The sequence below is a fragment of the Bombus affinis genome, chromosome 3, assembly GCF_024516045.1.
Source record: "Bombus affinis isolate iyBomAffi1 chromosome 3, iyBomAffi1.2, whole genome shotgun sequence".
NCBI classification, from domain to species: Eukaryota; Metazoa; Arthropoda; class Insecta; order Hymenoptera; family Apidae; genus Bombus; species Bombus affinis.
Window position 1 is genome coordinate 1,044,006 of NC_066346.1, and position 21,156 is coordinate 1,065,161.

A 21,156-nucleotide genomic window follows, 5' to 3' on the forward strand; every position below is an offset into this window, starting at 1 on the left:
TTTCCTTCTCTACTGGAGCGTTCGTCGCAAGGTGTAGTCGATCTATTAAACGCGGCCTTATATCGTTTTAGCAAGAGATTTTATCAATTAGCGTCAATCGACATATTAGTTTTTAATTAAACTCTCTATTCGAGCTTCCTTATATGCAATCTGATCGCGGATTTCACAGTTTCGAGCGAATCGAAAAATATGCGCACTTTTATACAAGTAATTATCTTTTTACGGTAAGATGGTGCTATACGATATTTACAACGAAAATATCAATTTTTAGATTTTTAGTAAGTTTCTTGGTGGATGCACGTGGAGGTGCTATGAAAGGATGTAGACACAGCGGTGTACGCATTATCGTACCACCACGCAGAGCAACAATGCCAATTCGCGTTACGTGTAGATTGATAAAACCTAATAAAATCGCGAATCCTCCTCCTTTGATGGAAGGAGAGGCTTTGGCGACTCGTATTATGGAGATGGGGCCAGTCGGTGCAACGTTTCTAGGGTAAATACCATTCTGCGAATCGTTTTACACGACGATATATCCTTTTTGTTATCGAGAACTGGATATATCTTGTTCCAGGCCTGTTCTGATCGATATACCCCATTTCGCGTCTATTCGAGGCAAAGAGAGGGAAATCATTATTCTCAGAAGTGAAAATGGAGAAACCTGGAAAGAGCATGATAATTCCGTCGACAACGATACTACTTTGTTAAATACTCCATATGGTATTTCCGAAATATAGCTTACGTATTTTGTATCGAGATGGAAACGTAACAAGATTTTACGAGTTTATTATTTCGCAGATCCTCAAATGAGCGCTGCTCATCCTGGTAGAATCACTCGAATAATAACGACAGATTTTCCCCAATACTTTGCCATTATCACGAGAATCAAACAGGAAGTTCACGTAATCGGCGCCGAGGGTGGAATTTTGACTTCGAGCGTGGCCAACGACGTTCAAGCTGTTTTCCCACCAGGAGCATTAACGAAGAAGATCAAAGTCGGATTACAAGTAAGTTGAACACGGTATCTCGGAATATTTCTACAAACCGTATCGCGTAAATCGATGATAATCGGAAAAAATGTGGATATTGCTTTTTATAGGCCCACGTGATTCCGGCAGAGCTTACGGCAAAACTGCTAGGAAATTGCGTAGCCGTTTCACCCGTCATAACGATCGAACCGAGAAGACGAAAGTTTCACAAACCAATTACTCTTACAATACCTGTACCTCAAGCTGCAAATAAAGGAATGATTAATCAATACGGTGGTGAAACACCAACGTTACGCCTGTTGTGCAGTATCGCGGGTAAAGTAATCGTAATTGAAACCTATCCATCTCTTTAGGCTGGAATTATTTACTACACGTTCGTTCGAATTGCTATTCATTTGTCTCGCGTTATTTTCAGTAATACGACTTAGAACATTACTGTCAATATTTCCGATATTTCCAATTCTTTTCTCCAGATTCGTCCTCTAACGAGGAATCGCTGCTTTGATATCCGCGAACCATCGTCAAGTTATCCTATCTCCTTGACAACGAGGTTTAACAAATTTTTTATAATAAATCCTATCGGTATTCTCTACACGTACGTACTTTCATATATCGCAGCAAATTTCATCACGCCTGGTGTGATCGATGATAATTGATAATACGGCAAAATTTAATATATGGCATCGACCCCTAAAGTTGGAAACCTGGACGAATGATATTTTACATATACGCGAACCCAGTGACGCTTTTTAACGCGATGTCCTTCTATTTCGTTTTACGTTTAGGTGGGACGAGCGAATCACAATGGGAAGATGTTACTGGTTCGACGCCGTTAACTTTTATGAATGACACAGTATCCTTTACTACAACTGTATCTGCTCGATTTTGGCTAATGGATTGCCGAAATATAGGCGCAGTTCCGAAAATGGCAACCGAGTTGTACGAAGAGTCGTTATTCGTGCCATATATTACGAAGTACGTATTAACCCGGCATTAAGTTTTAATTGGATTAGCCGTTTTTCTAAAACGTTAATATCTTTCTCATACAGTTTCGTGATATATTCGAAACGAATGGATGTGCTCGAAGCAACGTTGAGAATATTGTGTATGACCGATGGAAAGGAAGGACTGCATACGTTGGAAAGGCAAGAGGAATTTGTCGAAATTGTAAAAAGCCGCGATGTTGAAGTAAATATCGTTCATTACATAATTTTATTTTATTGCACTCGTAAGAACCGAAGAACGCGTGTATTCGCATTTTTCGTTTTCCTTTCTTTGATGTATTTCGCACGACTGTCTTATAACATGGTATTCTTACAGCACGGTTTCCATATAGCACGATTTAATAGACTTGGACAGCCCCCCTGTAACACGATATTTTTATAATACAGTTTCGACGTAACACGGAACGAATTGATCGCGTTACAGGAGGGTCGATCGTATTTATTTTTATTTTATTCCACTTTGAACGAAGCTAATTAACGAGTACTGTCTCTTTCAAAGATCTCAAAGATTTATTCATTTTTGGTAATGGCTTGTGTTTTAATACGCACTCTTTATTTTTAATTCTGCTATGGATTTCGAATATTTTCTGTTTAATTTTGTAACACCGAGGAACCTTCGCAGAGTTAACGCGGTAACGTAATGCGTAATATATCGTTTTATACTTTAATCTTAGAACATTTCGATATGAATCGTCATAATTTCTTGCATATTCATCACGATTTGTCGTTACGTGCGACGTATGACGTATAATTTTTACGTGTGAATCGCTTTTCGAAATCCGATAGTTTTGCAGATATTTTATGAAACGTATTACCAAGCCCCAACTTTGGGGGTTCTTTTGAATCCTTCAACACGAATGTATTTTTTTACGCGTGAAATATTTCGTCAAAAACTACGTCATGCGTAAGTTTCATTGAATCTGGCGGTTTACATCAGGGGATATTCCTTTGTAAGACTAAAAATAGGCGATATTCTACATGTAAAAAATGTACTTGTAAAAAATGTATTACGTATATTTGAACATTTTACAAGTAACACGAACCATTTTTCAAAAAATTATACGATAAGCAACTGAAAGTGATCGATATCCAACGAGTTGCTCATTCGATGATAAAATAATTAAAGAAATATTTGATTAACGCAATTCGCATATTTTCTACTTGTTGGTGAAATTTAGCTATATTCTTAAAAAAGCATACAAATTATGCATTACGGTTAAACAAAATTCTTCCAATCCAAAGATCATGGAAAACGTTTAAAAATAAATATGATCGGTATCGTACCATTTTTCAATTATGAACGTTTATTAATAAGCATATGTGCAGGTTCAATCTTCCGACTCGGACGAAAAAACGGACCTTTTCGATCCGATAACGCGATAGGATGACGTATTCAAGATGAAATAAGCGAAATTTCGAAAATTGATCCTTTTTTGGCTTCTCTCTGTCTTGTCATCGGACGTCCCCTTCGAGATAGAATAAGTTTTATTTTAACAACAACGAATAGTTGAAGAATAGTTGGTAGAGGATATTTTGTAGAGATTTATATTCTAAAAGCGACCAATTTTTGTGACTTGTTCGTGACCAGCAACGCAACAATTCTTATACTAGTAACAATGTTAAAATAATTTTGATACGGTTTAATAATCTCGAAGAAAAGGAGACATATCATTTGCGATTTAGATTTAAGATTTATCTTTATAATATTTAATTATTATTCTGTTTTTTTAAATATTATTGTTTCTGAAGAATATCAACGTTCACATGGATGAAGATAATTTGCTGTTGCAATGCTGCTGGATAAATAATCATATTTTTGCCCGGCTAAAGTTGCATATACATGTGCATGTATGTTAGTTGACAATATCTTTGTATGAATTAATTCCAGTAATAACGAGTGGCGTTCGAGCCTCCTAATGACAACTAGCGACAAATAAAATACGTATTCGATATAAATTCGACCAAAAAAAAAAGATTTCAAATACGATATCGTTTGATTACTATTTACTAATTATCAAGATCATCGACCAAGAAGCAGAAGAAGAAACGAAAAGAGACAGTAAAGGAGCAGCAACCTGAATTTACCAATACGACGTTATCGAATAAGTGACACAGCTCAAAAAGTGATAATTTTACGTGAAAGAACAAGCTGACGATAGAGAATCAGATTTTTTATTTCAAATCTCAGTCTCCAGTAAATCAATGCGACGCATTTGCCTGTCGTTTGTTCTTTGCGAACATGATATCTTCTTATTACCCGATAGAGCTTATTAAAGATAAAATAACAGCAAATTATGCTGTAAGATAGCATAAGAATATACGTAATTTTTATAGAAACATATCAACTAGTATATTTCTTTTGTAGGCGCTCGATGGGAAAGATCTTTATATCGAATTCAGTGGGAATTTAGTACCTGTGACGAAATCGGGTGTACAATTGAAATTTACATTCAAAGCGTTTCGTCAGAATCGTTTATCTTTTCACGTGAAAGTGAAAGATCCGTTGTTAGATCCTGTCGCCAGGATGCTGTTTATGCGAGAACCAAAAGTTGCGAAAGGAGAGCCACCCCAACAACCGATTTGCGTATTAAATATCGTTCTTCCAGAAATAATGACCAAAGTGGAAGTACAGAAGAAATTGAAAGGTAAAATTTGTCGAATGTTTCAACGTCGGACAAGAGGTCCAGTGCAAAAGGGATTCATCGCACGAAAGATCGAAAACCGAGATTTTTATTAATTCTGAAATCTCTCGGTGTTTAGTTATTATCCCTTAAACGATAACTACGTAAGAAAATTCCTGCTTTTACTGTGAATGTTTCTAAACGTAAAGTAACTTCCATGTAAAGTAACTTCTCTTTGATCAAATTTTCAGATTGAAGCATATAGGAAATAGAATAGAATAAAACGTTTCTCCAGATACACTACCTTCGTATTAATAAGTTTATGTAAAAACATAGTAGTGTTAATTATGCAATTTTTATCGAAACACGACTTTCCATACAAATCGACGCTACTGCTGTGACGTGTATCTTCCTACTGCGCTGGACCTCGATAATACTCGTACATGTGCTACATACGATGTGTATATTTAATCGCGTCGTTCGTTCTTTCGTTATAGATTACGAAGATTCAAATATTATCGATCAAAAATTGGATTCTTACGAATCGAAATACAAGATGGAACAAAAAGAGAAAGGCGACGAACCTAAAGATACTTCGCCTTCCGAACAGAAATTTATTACCGACACCTTACAAAAAGAACGAACAGGTATGATATTCATTTCTACCTATTCACTTTATATTAGACAAATGGTAAATGTTAGAGCAACGAAGGAAAATTTGAAATATAACATCCTCTACTTTCTTATAACGATATATAAAAATTATAAATCACAATGAGACGTGGTTTCTAAGACGCCAAATGGTGTCGTCGAATATTCAAATGCAAGGTGCAAAGAAAGGAAATCTATATATATATATATACGTATGTACGTATATGTATATATATATATATGTATATTGAAATATGAGAAGGAATTATGTATTTTTAACGTGCAAATTGTTTTAACGATCACAAACTCATACGACTGCAATAAAATAAACGACGATCGATTTTTATGCTAATTTAGGTGAATTTGCTATTAGATTAAAAAAGACAAAACAATTATTATTATTATTGTTATTATTATAATTATCGTTATTTTCAAAACAATTACACTCCATACGGTAGCAAAGTTCCACTGTAATTCTATTTTCGTTTAAGAGGAAAAGTTAATCTGCTTATGGCTCGACCGTTGAGCGAGGCTTCTTTAATTTAATTATGCGTAACAGTATCAACAAACGTTGGACGTAGCTATGACGAAGCTTGTTTAGTTTGATTCGAACCACCACTGGAAGCAGTATCTTTAAAAGTTATCTTCTTTTGAGTATCACCCTACCGCAATTTTACACATGTGAGTTTATTTTATTTAAATCCAGTGTGCCTAAATATCTGTTACACTCTTTGATTTTACTTTGTTTATCCGTAACGCACACGCCACTTTTACATTATTCTCGTATTTTTGTTCGTTTTAAGCATTAATTTCCTCTTTCTTTCGCAATTTTCAGTTTCAGGTTTTTTTAAGTTCTTTAGTAATTTGCACTTAAGATCTACGCGCTAAATCTAAAAACGACGAAGAAAGAAACTTATCGCCGAGAGTCGGTTCTCGTCATGGAAGAATCGAGCGATAAACAGGAGGAAAATTGCACGTTTGAATCTGCGAACGCGAAGGGATTATCCATCGATAAGATCGTAGCCGGTACAGACTCTTTAGATCCTAATCGAGTTAACGATCGCTCGGAGATGGGGAAAAACGCAGAAAAGACCGTAGAATGTTCGCAGATGGTCGATGGAAACTCGAGTCCTTCGAAATCGAAAGAAAGCGTTACAGGCGCGAAAGTAAAGCGTAAATCGAGATCGACGCGTAGAAAACTGAATGCTATGATTAACAATACGTCGTTGCATTTCTCCGACACCGATTCTGAGGGAGAGTTAACGTCCATTAATTCTCAAATCAGATCATTGAGTTATACGGCGGATGAGCAACAAGGACCGATCATTTCTATAACGTTAGACGATGTGGAGGCCGAAGGCTCCAGGCTTTTATCGCCCGACGATAAAGGCTCGTCTCAGCTAAATAATTTCATCGAAGACCTTACGGACGTTGACGAAATTTATCCGAGCGAACCGGAAAACGAACGAAAGGAGGATCGGAACAACCTTAAGGTTGCCAAAACTCCGTGTCAAGGTGATACGGATCTCGAGGATTTCGAAGGCGAAGACGAAGTACACTCGACGATTTACGTAAAACCGAGGTCCGATATATTTTGCGACTATAGCGGAGAAACGATAACGACGAAGGAAGGTGACGGACCATTTTCCGTGGAAGTGCGAAATAAAATGTATCGAGAAGAAGAGCCGCGAAACGGGTTGGGAAGTAGCACGCCAGATATCGTTGTTATGTCGAATACCGACGAGGAAGACATGGATATATCCGAGGAGGAAGATATGCGAGAAGCCTGTTGCAGTCATAAGGAATTACTCGAAGATTTGGACGTTCTGGCAGCGTCTCAAATTATCATGAGAAATATCAATAAAATGGAGAACGTGTTAACTGTGAGAGATATTGGCGATGACGCGATTAGCGATTGTCATACAGACATCGAAGAAGTCGATCCGAATGAATAGATTAATTTGAAACGCGTGAATGGTAAGGACACGAATATAGAGAATACGCTTTCTAGCGAGAAATATCGTGCTATTTAAGCTCTGATAAAAATCTGATATATATTAAATCTAGTTTCACCAATTATGTATCGAATGTATCGCAAGAATGCACCGCGTATTGTCCCTTATGTTATCCACTCTTTACTCGTTATAATATTCCTATATACGTTGTACAATTATGAAACATATACGGTAAATATCGTATGACTCGACATCGTGTTAAACGTAATGTTCATCGAGGAGTTCAGAATATTCTATGAATTACAATGGATTACCTATCACCGACCGTGAGGTAGGACTCTTCAAGAAATCGTCAGAACAATCTTATCGATTATATACCTTTGTTCAGAGTAGAATCAAATATTATCACATTTTGTCCGACAAATGGACTTATTTCGTGATGCATATCAAATTAATAATACGGATAATACAAAATTTAGATCAAATGAGAGAATATATGTAGAAATATGTTAAACTTTCGTTTATATATATTTTGATATCGTTTAAAATTATTTAATTACATATGTTATGTATTTCGTTGATTTACGTAGAACAAAGTAACAAACGGAAACGAGAATTGTTGTATCGCTTATCGAAATATTCGAAGCTTGATTAATCGTAATAATCTACGATGAGTTAACTATGGAGTAAAGTCTTATTCTGTATATTTACAAAGTAGCCGCATCGTGTAAGCATACTCTTATCGTTATCTTTACTTTCGAGCTATAAAAATACGTCTTTTATTATAACGTTGAATACGTTTGTTTAAAAGAATGTTGTGCTATAAAAAAATACTTTAACGTTTCCTTTCTTCGATATTTTAATTTTTTGTACGAATCTCGGATTTTAAATATTTTTCTACTTTAATCACACATCTCGTAAGTTAATTTAGAGAATAATCCAACGTTTTAATGACATACCATGTTTCGCGTCCACACTTTGGAAATTTCTTTTTACATTAGCAATATAAATACTTTCGTACGAACGCTATCCTTTGAAAATATTAACACGTTGATTCGATTTCGTCGTTGTAATTACACATTTGATCGTTGCTTACACGGTAAACACATATTCAACGACTGGATTTCAAAGTCGAAAAATAACGAAAGCTCTCTGTTAGAAGATTTTCAAAATTTATCTTATATAGAAATCTTCTGGAAATATCATTTTCGAGAATTTATTCGATGCTCGTAGAGAACATATTTTTATAATCTTATACACATGGAAATGTAATAATTCAGATGAGAAGGCAAGATTAATCTCTGCGTATTATTTTAGATGAGAAAATATCGTAGCACGAGCGACGATTCGTGCCTTTTATTTTCGACAAACTTATCGTGTTCGTAGAATTAATTTACTATGCAAACCTTTTCTTTCTCTTTTGCACCATGCTTTGAGTACAGTTTTTATTATCTTTATTTAAAGTTTAACCGGTTAGTGTAACGTAATTAGGTATAATTAGAAATTTGGCTCGATACGCGTGAGCTTTGTTTGGAAAACGAACGAAGTTAACGGAGAAAGTCACGGTGATGATACGAAAATACGAATTACACTTACACGCCCGTTACAAGAATTTATCGATAGAAAATATTTCTGCTCGATCGTTGTCGCTTCGTATTAACGCAATCTTCTGTACTTATAATTGCAGACAAAACTGCCGTCCTCAACATTATCATAGACAACCGTATGGGATATTAATTTTAAGTCTCGAAGGATACTAATATCTACGGATATTGATAGAAAAGAGCAATTATAGTTTATCAAGGGATTTAGAGTTATATGCATATCAATGCTTATGTACTGTGTGCATGTTACGAGTTTAAAGAAATTAACGATACCTCGGTGACGAAACTTATTTTTGAAATTGTATTTCTTTTTAAAAGGAAGTTGTTATATGTACAGTAACAGAGTTTACGATAGTGTTGTGTCTAATAACGTTTTAAAAAGAACGCTGTAAAGTATAAAAATCGTGTTTACGCGTTACGTTTGTGAAAGTTTGATCGTGTAATCCTTTAAGAGTTATATGTGAAACTGTAAATATACGCAATGTATTTCGTGCATATGTATTTACTTAATAAAAAGTAATGTGAGCATAATTCTTGGTTGTTCTAGATGCTGTTACTATCCACGAATTCCTTGCGCAAAAAGCGGCTTGTTCCTTAGAATCTGTAGATGCTAGTTATCCCAGTAAAGTAGTCGGGCAAGAGCAAGACTTGTCGCCCAGTGTCGAGAGACAAACCTATTCGGAGAAGAGAAAATTCTGGGAGGATATTTCGAGGAAACGGGAAAGTTACCAACGATCCGAGTCCGAAATATCGAGAACGTCGCAGTTAACGATAAACGAAAGCGACAGTGAGTATATACAGAATATTACGACGGAGGACACGGCAGATATCGTCCAACAGATGGACAAGTCTGAAACGTTGGAAGATTTGAACGTACCTGATATTTCCGAGTGTTCGGTGGCGGAGAAGGCTCAGTATTTCGAGGAACAGATACAGAAAGAAACCACGAAGATTCCACCAAAGTTGCTTCAACAGGACTCGTTAAAGTCCGAGAAAGAGAAGCTAACGAAAACTAGAATAAGCGACAAAGAAAAGCTGGACAAAGATGAGAAGTACGTAACTGAATTGAAGCAAGTTACGAAGGTGGAAGAAAGGAGAGAAATCGTTAGCTTCGAGACGGAAGAGCGGAAAGAGGTCCAAAGGAAGGAAACGAAAGAAACAATGAAATTGTCCTCTGAAGATGAGAAAGAAAAAGACGAGAGTAAACCAACTTACGTGGATGTAAGTGCTAAAATAGAATTGCCCAGAGGGAAACTCGATGAAACGACCGAAAAAGAAAGTAAACCCGAAAGATCGAAGGAAGATATGGAAAAGATAGATGCCGCGCCTTCTATGCCACCTCTAGAAACAAAGGATAAGCACATAGAAAAGAAAGAGCATGTAGAAAAAGCGGCGGAGCCATCGATGCTGACCGAAGAAAAATCACTCGACACGACGCAGAAGACGGAAGAAAGCGCCGCAACGGCGGAAGATCAATTAGTTGAATTAAAAGTTGAACGTGTTGCGAAGCAGGAACATAAAACGATTGTTATCACCGAAGTACCTGTACAAGATATTGTAAAAGATGTAAAGGTAGAAAAAGAAGATATAAAACAGTCAATTATGGAATTAAGCGCGAAAGAAGCGAAGGACGTAGAAGAGAAACACAAGGATGTTGTGGAATCTGTGGAAGTAAGTACGCCACGAGAAAGCATAAAGGAAAGAGTAGAAGTAAAGGAGAAAGTGGAAGAACCAACGGTAGAATTAACGACAAAGGAGGAAGATATAAGAGAGAGGATCGAAATAAGCGCGGAAGGAGAGAGAATGAAAGAAAGTATAGAGGAGGAACGAAAGGAAAAGCGAGAAATTGTCGGCGAGGTAATTTTGCAAGAAAGTGCTGAGCAAAGTCCAAAACGACAGAAACGAGGAGAACAGGAGGACACGATCGCGGAGGTAACTGTGAAGGAAGACGGTACGAAGGAAAAGGAAGAATACGAAGAAGAAGCGATCGAAGAACAAGAGGAAGCTGTCTCAGAGGTAGCTGCAGAGAAAGAGAGTACAAAGGAGAAGGAGGAATACAAAGAAGAAGCGATGGAAGAACGAGAGGTCGCGGAAGTAACCGCGAAGGAAGAGAGTACGAAGGAGAAGATGGAAGATAAAGCGAAGGAAGAAGCGATGGAGAAAGTTACCGTAGAAATAGGTGGCGAGGAAAAAGCAAAGGATATCGAGGAGAAAGAAATGGAAGAAAAGAAAGTAACTGACGCGCGAGAAAAAGAGACAACGGAAGCGATAACAGAAGCTCCGGTGGAAAGAAAATTACAACGCGAGATAATCACGGAAAGAGAGACGAAAAGGGAAGAGGCGCGAGACGAGGTTGTTAAACACGTAGAAAAAGAGGAGAAAGAAAGTGAAAAAGTTGTTACGGATGTAATCGTACGGGAAAGCGTTAAAACGCCGGAGATAAAAGAGGAAGAAGTTGTTAAAGAGAAATCGACTGGAAGACGCATCATAACGGAAGAAACTACTATCATCTACAAGGTACAGAAAGATGGCACTCTGGTTCAAGAACAGGTATTAAAATCGGTTCAAGTAGAAGGAGGAAGCGAGGCTTTAGCTGCTGCGCTAGTTCAACTTCCCGAAAGTAAGATCGAAACGAAAAGTGTCTACGAAGTGGAATCTATTGGCGAAGTTACGCCAGAAATTACGTTTACAACCGATATCAGGAAGGAGATGCAAAAATTTCTGGAAGGTGAAAGAGCAACGGAAATCGAAGTCAAAGATCAGATGAAGAAGGAGATAACGTCGATCGAACAAGAAAAATCGGAGAAAGTGTCTCCTGTTGCGGAATCGATCCAAGAGGTGGAAGACGGAGAAATTAAAGAAAAAAGAGAAGAATCGAGAAAAGAGGAGAGAGAAGAAATTACGCTCGATAAGAAGACGGTAACCGAGATGGAAACGAAGCACGTTAGGAAAGAATTCGAGTCGCGTATCCCTGTTTCAACGGCAAAAATAGATAAGGACAAAATACAAAAGGAAACGAAACCGAAGAGTATGACGGAACTAAAACAGCTTCCGAGTAAACTCGAAAGCGACAAGGAATTAAGCACAGAGGAACAAGAAATTTCGCCGACGACTAAAAAGAAAGAGTTCGAATCTCGAATTCCCAAACGCGTTATAGATATCAAACCAACATCGGATAAAGCCGGGAAGAAGGACACGCACGTTAGAAAAGAGAGCGAATCGTATACGATAACGGAAAAAAAATCGAGCGAAGAGGTGACTTCAAAATTGGAGGAGCATCTAACTACGAAGAGCGAAACGCAAACGTTTTCCAAATCCTTCATCGATCCGCAAGAAGCTTTCAAAATGTTCGAGGATATGGAACGCGCAAAGGGCGAATTTGCGACCGTCACTTCGAAGATCGATCATAAAACTTCCACTATGACGGAAAAGAAGGAAGTGGTGTCTTCGGAGATTTCCAATGGCAAGGACAAAGTAATCACGCTGGAGGAGAAGGAACGCGTGGAGAGGAAGAAATCGTCGGAGTCGCAATTGAAGAAAGAATCGCCAACCGAGACGTTGGAGGAGAAAAAAAGTAAACACGAGGAATTGGATAAAACCGCGATTCAAAAGTTGTCGATGAATTTGACAGATACGCGAGAAATAATAGACGCAGCTGCCTCCGAATCGAGAACCGAAACGAAGAAGGAAGATTTGTTCAAAAAGTTATCCGACAAGGAGGGAGTTATGACTCGCGAGGCGGGTAGTAGCCTGTTAAGAGAAAGCGATGCTGAAGTAGCCATTCGGATAAAGAAAGATATCGGTGAAAAAAGGGATGAGAAGGACGAGGTGAAAACGGTAGAAGGGAAACCGGCGACCGAAAGGATATCCAAACCAGTTGCAGATTCGGATCACATCGAAACGCTGGCACAAGGAGAATCGCGCAAAGAAAGTAAAGAAAGTTTCGATGTTGTTCAATTTGTTCCAAGCGAGAGGAAAACGGAGGAGAAAGACTCGTCGAAGGAAGAAGAAGCGAGCGAAGCAACGGAGGAAGAAGCAACAACACCGAGAGAGAGTTTAGAGGAGAAGCAACGGCTAAAGTTTAAAGAGATCGAGGCACGTACCATAGCGGAGACTTTGATTCAATCGATCGAACAGGAAATCGAAGCAAAATCGGCAGCGGATTTGAAAGCGGAACTACTTAGCAAAGGATATCTAGAGCAAATTATAAGCGAAAGCGTTGAAACGGATCACGAAAAACTGGCTGATGATTTGACGCGCAAGTTCGAAAGTATTATGAAGAAGACGATGGACAAGCAAGCGGCACAAATGAAAATCGACCAAAGTTTAATGGAATCACCGAGACTGAGATCATCGATACAGGAAGAGTCCCTGGACAAAAGTTCCACGAGAGACAGCATAAGCGTCAGCGAAGATATAACTAAAGACGAAGAATCATCTCCGCACGAAAAAGAAGAAAGCTTTCCTCTTTCGTCGTCTCAGGCTAAACTGCAAGACAGGGACATTACCATGAGCCCTAGCAGCATATCGGAGCAAATAGATTTCGAAGAAACCATCGACGTCGATACGAACGAATTGGAAAGCGTGTCGAAACCGACCTCGAGTCCACGATCCGAGAAACAACGATTCACCAAGTCGAGCAGTCAAGTGGAATTGCAAAGAGATTTCCAGAGTGACGTTGGTTTGCCTCGGGATAAGATCGTATCGGAAATTTCAGGTGCCAGAGTTCTGGAAATTCTCGAACCTGGCGTAGATAGTCAATCCAGGGAAGATTCCGTTGACGTGCCTTCTTTAGAAATGGACGAGCATAAAATATCCGAGCAGACAAGCAGGGGAATTCCGTCGTTGCACGAGAGCGCCGAAATGGATTCGTTCGATAAGATGGATCAAGAACGGGATATAACGATAAGTCCTAGTACCGTATCCGAGGATACCAATATAGATTATTCCTTGGTACAGGAGTCTTCTCAGCCTGTTCCGATGCAGAAAGATCTCCCAAAGATAAGTACGAGAAGAGCGGACAGCTTCGAAATCGAAAGTCCTCCACTGGTCTCCCCGAAACCGAAAGTTCGCGAGCTTGAAATTAAACCCGTCGATTGGATGATCGGTGACGAGAAAATTGAAATATCAGAAACGCTACAACCGTCTCAGATTTTCAACCAGGAGTTAGAAGCTTACGAATCGATGAAGAAAAAGGAACGATTATCTTCGTTGGATGGATCGACGGATCATGAACAAGAATCCGGTACTAAATCTTCGGAAGAGATTAGCGTGATAGAATCGACGAAAGAGACAGTCGCGGACAATGGTAAGAGTACGACTTCCTCGGTCGGTGAAACGAAATTAACGGCGATCCCTGTCAGCGAACAAGACTTTGAAAGCGAACTGGTGGAAAACAAATTGGACGTTAGTTGTCAGGAGTTGGTAGACACGCTACAGCGAGAATACGACGCGAAGACGCCTATCAAAGAGTACATCGAGAGTATTCAACGAGAAATATCTAGCGAACGGATCGTGGAAGCGGAAAAGCGAGAGGTTTTACAGATAGACGAGTCCGCTTCGCAAGAACGTACCGAGGTTCCAACCGCAACTACGACAGAGAAATCTTTGGAGGAAGAAACTCGAGAGGAAACGACCAAAGAAGACGCGTCTTCGGTTACCGAAACTTCCAAACGCGAGGAAATCCTTTCAAAGTCAGGAATTGAACTGAAATTGGAAAAAACAACGACGGGATCGTTAAAGGAGAGCGAGAAAGCCGCGGAAGAAGTATCGCAAGAAACAGCAGACTCTGAGAAACCAGTACGCGTGGATGACGTATTGAAGGAATGGACGGAAGCTTATTTGTCGAAAATGAAACCCTTGGGCGACGACTATAAAAGGCATATGGAGAAAGCTACGGAGAAACACGATAAGCCTGGAAGATCCACGACAGTTCCTTCCGACACTTGTGCCTTTAAAATAAAAAAAGACGATCTCCCTAGCGTTGATTTAAGCGCACGATACGCTATAACCGTTCTAGATCAGGTAGTTAAAAAAGAAATAGCCGAAGTGAAAGAATCTTTAGAAGCAGCGAAACAAGACCTGATAGAGGAATTAAGCGAAAATAGCGAAACTGTGATTCAAATTAAAGATTCCCCTTCAGAGTTCCGATTTAAATTACAACCCGAATCCATTCCGAACGATTTACCATTTTTATACACACCGTCGTTCCCTGAACAACAACCGCACGAATCGGATACCGAAGCTGTAAGGAGCGAATCTCCCATCGATAAGTCGATGCCATACGAAACAAAAGATAGTACTGAAAGTAAAATGGAATTAGAAGAATCTACTTCTAGTAGTATCGAAGAACCGATACATCTACAAGGAGACACACCTGTGATTAAAACCGAAAAGTCTGATGTAGAGACTGCTGCGATAACCGTCCACGAAGATACGAGAGACGACGAAGAAGAACATCTTAGTCCTGTACCTGCTAGCAGATCAGGCTCGGACATAGACAATAAAGACGAGAGTTCTTCTCTGGCCTTGCCACGCCCGGTACTCAGAAGACGGCAGAAACCCGGTAGAAGTTCCAAACGCGTCGCATCTGACAGCGACGCGGATCTTGGTTCTAGTTCCGGCGAGAGTAGCAATTACCAATCTTGCGATTACGAGATCGGTAGTGGCAGCCGACCTAGTTCTTCCGACGTAGAGGCTTTGCAATCCTGCGGCGTACCTTCTGCGACGGCTTCGGAATACGAAACTGCGATGATGTCTATCGAGCATTCTTCCTCTTCGAAACCAACCTCTCAGGAGTACCATACAGCAGCCACCACGATGAGCTCGCGCGAGTCTATGAAATCTCTGACGTCTTTGAGTTCGGGTCACCTTGGTAGCATCGACAGTACCAGCGAATTGTCGGAGACGTTGGTGCCTTCCGAAACCGACGCAGAGAAAGAAGAAGCGGAAGAACGTCTCGACGGTGCTCTGGAGGAAGAGCACACCGAACAGTCGGATTCTTCGGGCAGCGATATACCGATCGACGAACCGATAGACAACATCTATAGCAGTATACCTTGCCGTATGAAGCGATCTTCCGAAATGATTTTCCCACAGGTCCTCGATAACGCCGCTCTCGAGGTTGAATCCACGGAGGAACTGACGACGAAAGACGCCAAAGGAATTGATTTTGCTACGTCTACCTTGACCACGATACCCGGTACTCTTCGATCTGTAGATATAATGACATCACGGGTTTCCGAGGACGGCGTACAGAGTGTATGCACCCAAGTGATTTCGACTCAAACTACGTCCGAGATCGAACCATCCTTCGAAAAGGCGGAGAGCGAAGCTCTCGACGCGGGAACAGCCGAAAAGGACACGGAGGAAGTAACGTTGGACGTACCGACGACGACAGAGTCCGAGCTCTTGGAACAAAAATACGTTGCGGCAGGTGTATCCAGCGAGAGTCCTGAAATGTCCATGCAGACGTCTACGCCATCGATGATACAGCAGACGAGTATGTCGACGTCGTCGACATCGGGCGTGTCCATAGATACGGTCGTAGGAAAGGAGAAATCAGACCGTCATTCACCGGATAGCGATTCTTTCGAGATGGTTGACAAGCCTGATATCATCGATGACTTTGTAGTTATAGAAGAAGTCGGCAAAGAGGCTGAAGAATACGATTCCGAAGGTAAAAGTATACGTATCAGTTCCATACCGCAAGCGAGTAGCAAACAGTACGATCGGGATCTTGAAAACCTTATAACCGAAAACAAGCAGGATTCGCAGGTATCGACCAGTCAAACATCGAAAAATAACGAATTATTCGATTTCGAGACGGAAGAAAGTCCACCCCAAATTTCAAACGACGATCAGTATTCGCAGTCGTATTCGGACGAGGAGCAATACGAAGGAGGGAAGAAATGGATAGAAATGCAATTTCATGCCGATCCTCGAGTCTACGATATCGAATACGATCGAGGCCCTCTGGAAGATATCAAGGAGGAGGAAATTACCGACTTCGAGGCTGGCAGTAGTAGATTTGGAAGTTTGGGTAGCCATAAAGAATCGATAGGAAGCGTGGGTAGTATGCGCGGTAGCTTTGGAAGTACGCCCGATTACGATGTCTTGACGGGTAAAAAGTATTTCACTAGACCATCCGATCACGATAACGTATCATTGAGCTCGTTGCAAGAATTCGAAAACTTGGAGAGCGCCGTCGCTGCTGAAAATTCTAAAAGATTACAATGCGGTTCGCACGATTCCGTTAACAACGGTAGTCTTCCAAGAAGGTACATGACTAGCCGATCCGGTCACGGTGACGATATCTCACTGTCCTCGTTGAAGGATTTCGAAGGATTGGAAAAAGCGTGCAGGGAAGCGCACTTGATCGAATTGCGCGCCAGAGAGGAAGAGGATTTGCTGGAACACGAAAGTCCCGAGAACAAGTACAAATTGGAAAGTCTACCGCGAACGAGGATCGATACAAGTACGGCTGGCTCGTTCAACGCGAGCACGTCGGGATCGGATGATTACGAGAAGAGAATAAAAGAGATCGACGAGATCATACGAATAGCTCAGTCGAACGTGGAAAAATTTGATCGGCAGGATGATACGACGGAGGACATTTCGCAAATCGAAATTACGGACGTCGAGAAAATCGGAACTCAAGCTGGTGTGCAATCTATCTCGAAGCCGGAGGAACCGGAAACTGTACTACCTCTCCAAAGGGAGAGCAACGTTATGGAAACGAGTACCGATTCTCTCGAGCTGGAAGATAATATGGATAAAAAGCATCATCCGTTGTGTCGAAGCTCCGATTCGCTAGAAATGAAAACCACGCTAGACTTTCCCTCGTTAAGTTCTGACTCGTTGAATAACGTGCGAGATGCAAAGGAAATGCAGTCGGATGTAGCCGAACATGCGAGCAGCGTTAGACGTATTTCTTCGGATTCTCTGGATATGCCTCTGTTGGAACCGCAAGATGCCGAAGGTCGTGAGAGGCCAAGCAACGAAGACGATCATTCGGATGGCGTCTCGTCGGACAATTCTCTAGAGCAAAGGTCGGAAACGGTGGACACCGATAAAAGTGATAAAATGAGGACAACACCAAGCGCTAATACATAGGAATATTTTCGTAGGTATGTATCATACGAAAAGATTATGTTCGACAATTATGGTTCTACCGTAGTCATCGTAGCGTGTACTACCTTTTGCCCTTTACTTTGTGTCATCGCCGACAAAATTGCGTGAATTCTAATCCTTGACGCGGTAGTAACGCTCGCTACATAAGCGTACAACTAAGATTAACCATACAGAGCTACGCTAAATTTTTATCGCGACTGTTGCTCGTCGAGATATTGGATAATTTGTTCAAGAATAAAAAGTATACGAATGATTTTTATTCGTTCGCTTAGTTCCTTTAAACTTCATTGTCACGTTGTAGTGGCCAATTTCGTATGATTATTCGAACGATTAATTATTACCGAAGAACCACTTCGTACGGGTATCGTTACGACTGTCTTGGATCCATTAAAAATCCTTAAAACATTCTGAAAAATTCGAACGCTTGTTTTCTAAGAATTTTCAAGAACGGTCTTCGGGAATATGCATTGTCAGAGCGAATATTCGTAACGAGTAATTTTAATATCCGAACGCTATGAAATTTTTACTTCGACGCGTATAATTCTTTCAGACAGAGTTCCTTTTTTTTTTTTTATATTTCGCATATCATTCGAAGACTCATTTTTTCCTATGCAAAGAGATACGATCGTTTTTAATAACATTCAGCTACGCTTCTTATGGACGATCCGTAATGAAAAATATTTGAGAAAATTTGTCCTTCTATTGTGTCATAGTATATCTATATCCATAGATGTTGCTCATTAGATATCGTGCACTTGAATATTAAACTCGTTATCTCGTTACAGATAGTGGACCATCAAAGTGAATTTGTTACAACATTGGTTCTTAAGGCTACAACGATGTATTATCGAGCCGGTTCAAATGCTTTACGTATACAGCATAATATGAAAAATGATGTACTAAAGAAATACTTGCGCGCTGTGCATATGCAAGATATTAACGCATTTACCTTTATTTTATGCAATGTTTTATAAGGATACGTAACTTGTTTTACGATGCTTAAGTCGAATAGTTATGATCTTTAAAATATAGGATTGTTATCAAAATGAGATAGGAATACGAATGACGCTTACTTATTTCATATTAAATCCGTACTAGAATGTAATTGCTTTCGATTTACTTGTTTAAATAATTACGAATATCTTGCTTCGTTGTTCACGTTTGTTTGTAGTAATTAAGTTTATATCGCAAAATTGTACCTTTGAATGTTATTCATATTGTCCTACTTGTATGATAATACTATTTACATAAAATGTCATGTTTTGTAAATTTTCGATTATAACGTGTCTTTGTGACTACGCTTTCTTAAGGTGTTGACAGTTATGAACACTTTATATTGCATACTGATTTTCAGAAACGTTTACGAGCTCTAATACTCGTTAATCTTAATTGCAAGTGTTCACGAAAGAACAAATATATTAATTAAATAGAAAATTTTATATACGAACCGTAATATTTAAGGTTTTAGGAGAAAACTATCAAGAGAATGAATTCTCTACTTAATATATGATGCATATGTGCAAATGTTGTAGACATTTTTTGTATGCGAAATTTTAAACAATTACGAAACTTTGCTTTCATCTATTTGCTGACGATGAATTTGATGTATTTTATCGGTCATGCGAATTTTATGTTACAAAATTTTAACGATGTCTTTCATTTGTCTTCATAATCTGTTTCTTTCTTCATCGATGAAAATATAAATCTATATGAACCAAATAATATCATCATTTATTGAAACCCCAATGTTCATCGCAATCGATAGTTGCTTGGATAACATACTTGATAGAACTTCAATTATAATAGAGCAATAACTTTGTCTATGCGTAAGGTAATTAATAAACGCAAAATCATACGCCCAAATAACAAGATATTGTAAAATAAAATGAAGAAAACAATGAAGAAATACAAAATACATTCAACATTCACGAAGGCCTTTTTTCGGTAGTTCCTTGCATCCTTTATTTAAAAATAAATCATCGCTCTTGCAAGCATTCGTACATCTTCTCTCGCCTCTCTCACACGTTACATATGTTTTTGTATTTTCTATAAGTATGTCTACGAATATGTTCTCGATTTTAAAGTGCTATAACAAAAACCGATTGATGGCTAAAATTCTACGTCGTTTCTTTATCGATTGCACGATAAATATCTACAATTATAAAGAAATTCATAACAATATCTGTTGCATGTGATTATAAAAAAAAAAAGAAACAAAAACGTAAATTTGAAATTTATAAAATTTTAAGAATATACTTTCTGATTTTGTTATATAACATTAGCAAGTCATTTTGTTGTATCATTTAGTAAATGAATAAGAGAAACTATTTGAGAACTAACTGTATTAAATATAGAAATTATGCAAACTATTGTACGGTTGGAGCGTCTAGACCCAAATGGGATATTTCTACTGTAGAATAGTATTATAGGATAATACTACTTACATTAACTTACTAACAATAGCTATAGTTTTATTACTAAACAATTAATGGCTTTATTATTTTTATCAGTCGCCAACTTGATTTCTAAATATAATTTTTATCCATATTAGTTTCAGCAGAGATCGATCGTTACACAATTTTTCTATTTATTTCCTTAATCATGATTCATGTTGAGTATTACTTGATGTTGATATTCTTTAGCCTGACGTACTCGCTTATGGTATACACCGACACATCGAGAGTGCATAATACCAAAGATAATGATAAAAACCAGAAGACTGTCGATATTTATGTTCCTCGGAGATTATTTATGTGATTGTATGTGCGTTACGCTGTTTCATCGTTTCCTTAAATGATGTATCGAAGTTCGTCAACTTCGAGCGTCTTTCGTAGTAAGTAAGTATCAAGTGTTCTATCAAACGGAGTGAATTATGAACTTTGTTCAATTTTCACATTGTTTCACCTAACATGAACATAAATATGAATTAAAAGATGTGATTTTTAATACTTAGGATCATTTGAAAAGCATAAGATTTTAGGTAATTGAATGTATTCTAACATTTTTGTAACTTGGAATCTTGTAATTTCGTAAGAAATAAACATAACGAAAATTATAATCTATCCCACTTGGCATTGTATAATCCCATTTACCTAATTGCAAGTAGTTTCGCTCTACTTTTAAATACATATAGCAGATATATTTTGAATCACCCTGTCTAGTTTAATTTTTTGCACGCGTAAAGAAAAAGTACGATACTC

At 38.7% G+C, this 21,156-nt stretch overlaps 2 protein-coding genes across 9 annotated transcripts in view; both read left to right on the forward strand.

Moving 5' to 3' along the window:
• The window catches only part of LOC126914186 (ankyrin-2-like), a 33,374-nt gene extending 13,490 nt beyond the window's left edge, over positions 1-19,884 (forward strand). For all 8 annotated transcript variants that reach the window (XM_050717771.1, XM_050717775.1, XM_050717776.1 and 5 more), the window contains 10 exons: positions 272-496; positions 575-720; positions 799-1,007; positions 1,100-1,304; positions 1,775-1,964; positions 2,039-2,177; positions 4,359-4,638; positions 5,112-5,261; positions 9,372-17,952; positions 18,742-19,884. In XM_050717771.1, the coding sequence (XP_050573728.1) occupies positions 272-496; positions 575-720; positions 799-1,007; positions 1,100-1,304; positions 1,775-1,964; positions 2,039-2,177; positions 4,359-4,638; positions 5,112-5,261; positions 9,372-17,938 (10,111 nt within the window). In that variant the 3' untranslated portion in view covers positions 17,939-17,952; positions 18,742-19,884. The remainder of the gene's footprint in view (positions 1-271; positions 497-574; positions 721-798; positions 1,008-1,099; positions 1,305-1,774; positions 1,965-2,038; positions 2,178-4,358; positions 4,639-5,111; positions 5,262-9,371; positions 17,953-18,741) is intronic.
• On the forward strand, positions 5,797-9,355 carry LOC126914219 (uncharacterized). Its single transcript, XM_050717871.1, has 2 exons — positions 5,797-5,946; positions 6,101-9,355. The coding sequence occupies exon 2, from the start codon at positions 6,204-6,206 to the stop codon at positions 7,218-7,220; it is 1,017 nt and encodes a 338-aa protein (XP_050573828.1). The 5' UTR covers positions 5,797-5,946; positions 6,101-6,203; the 3' UTR covers positions 7,221-9,355.
• Positions 19,885-21,156: the final 1,272 nt, after the last annotated feature.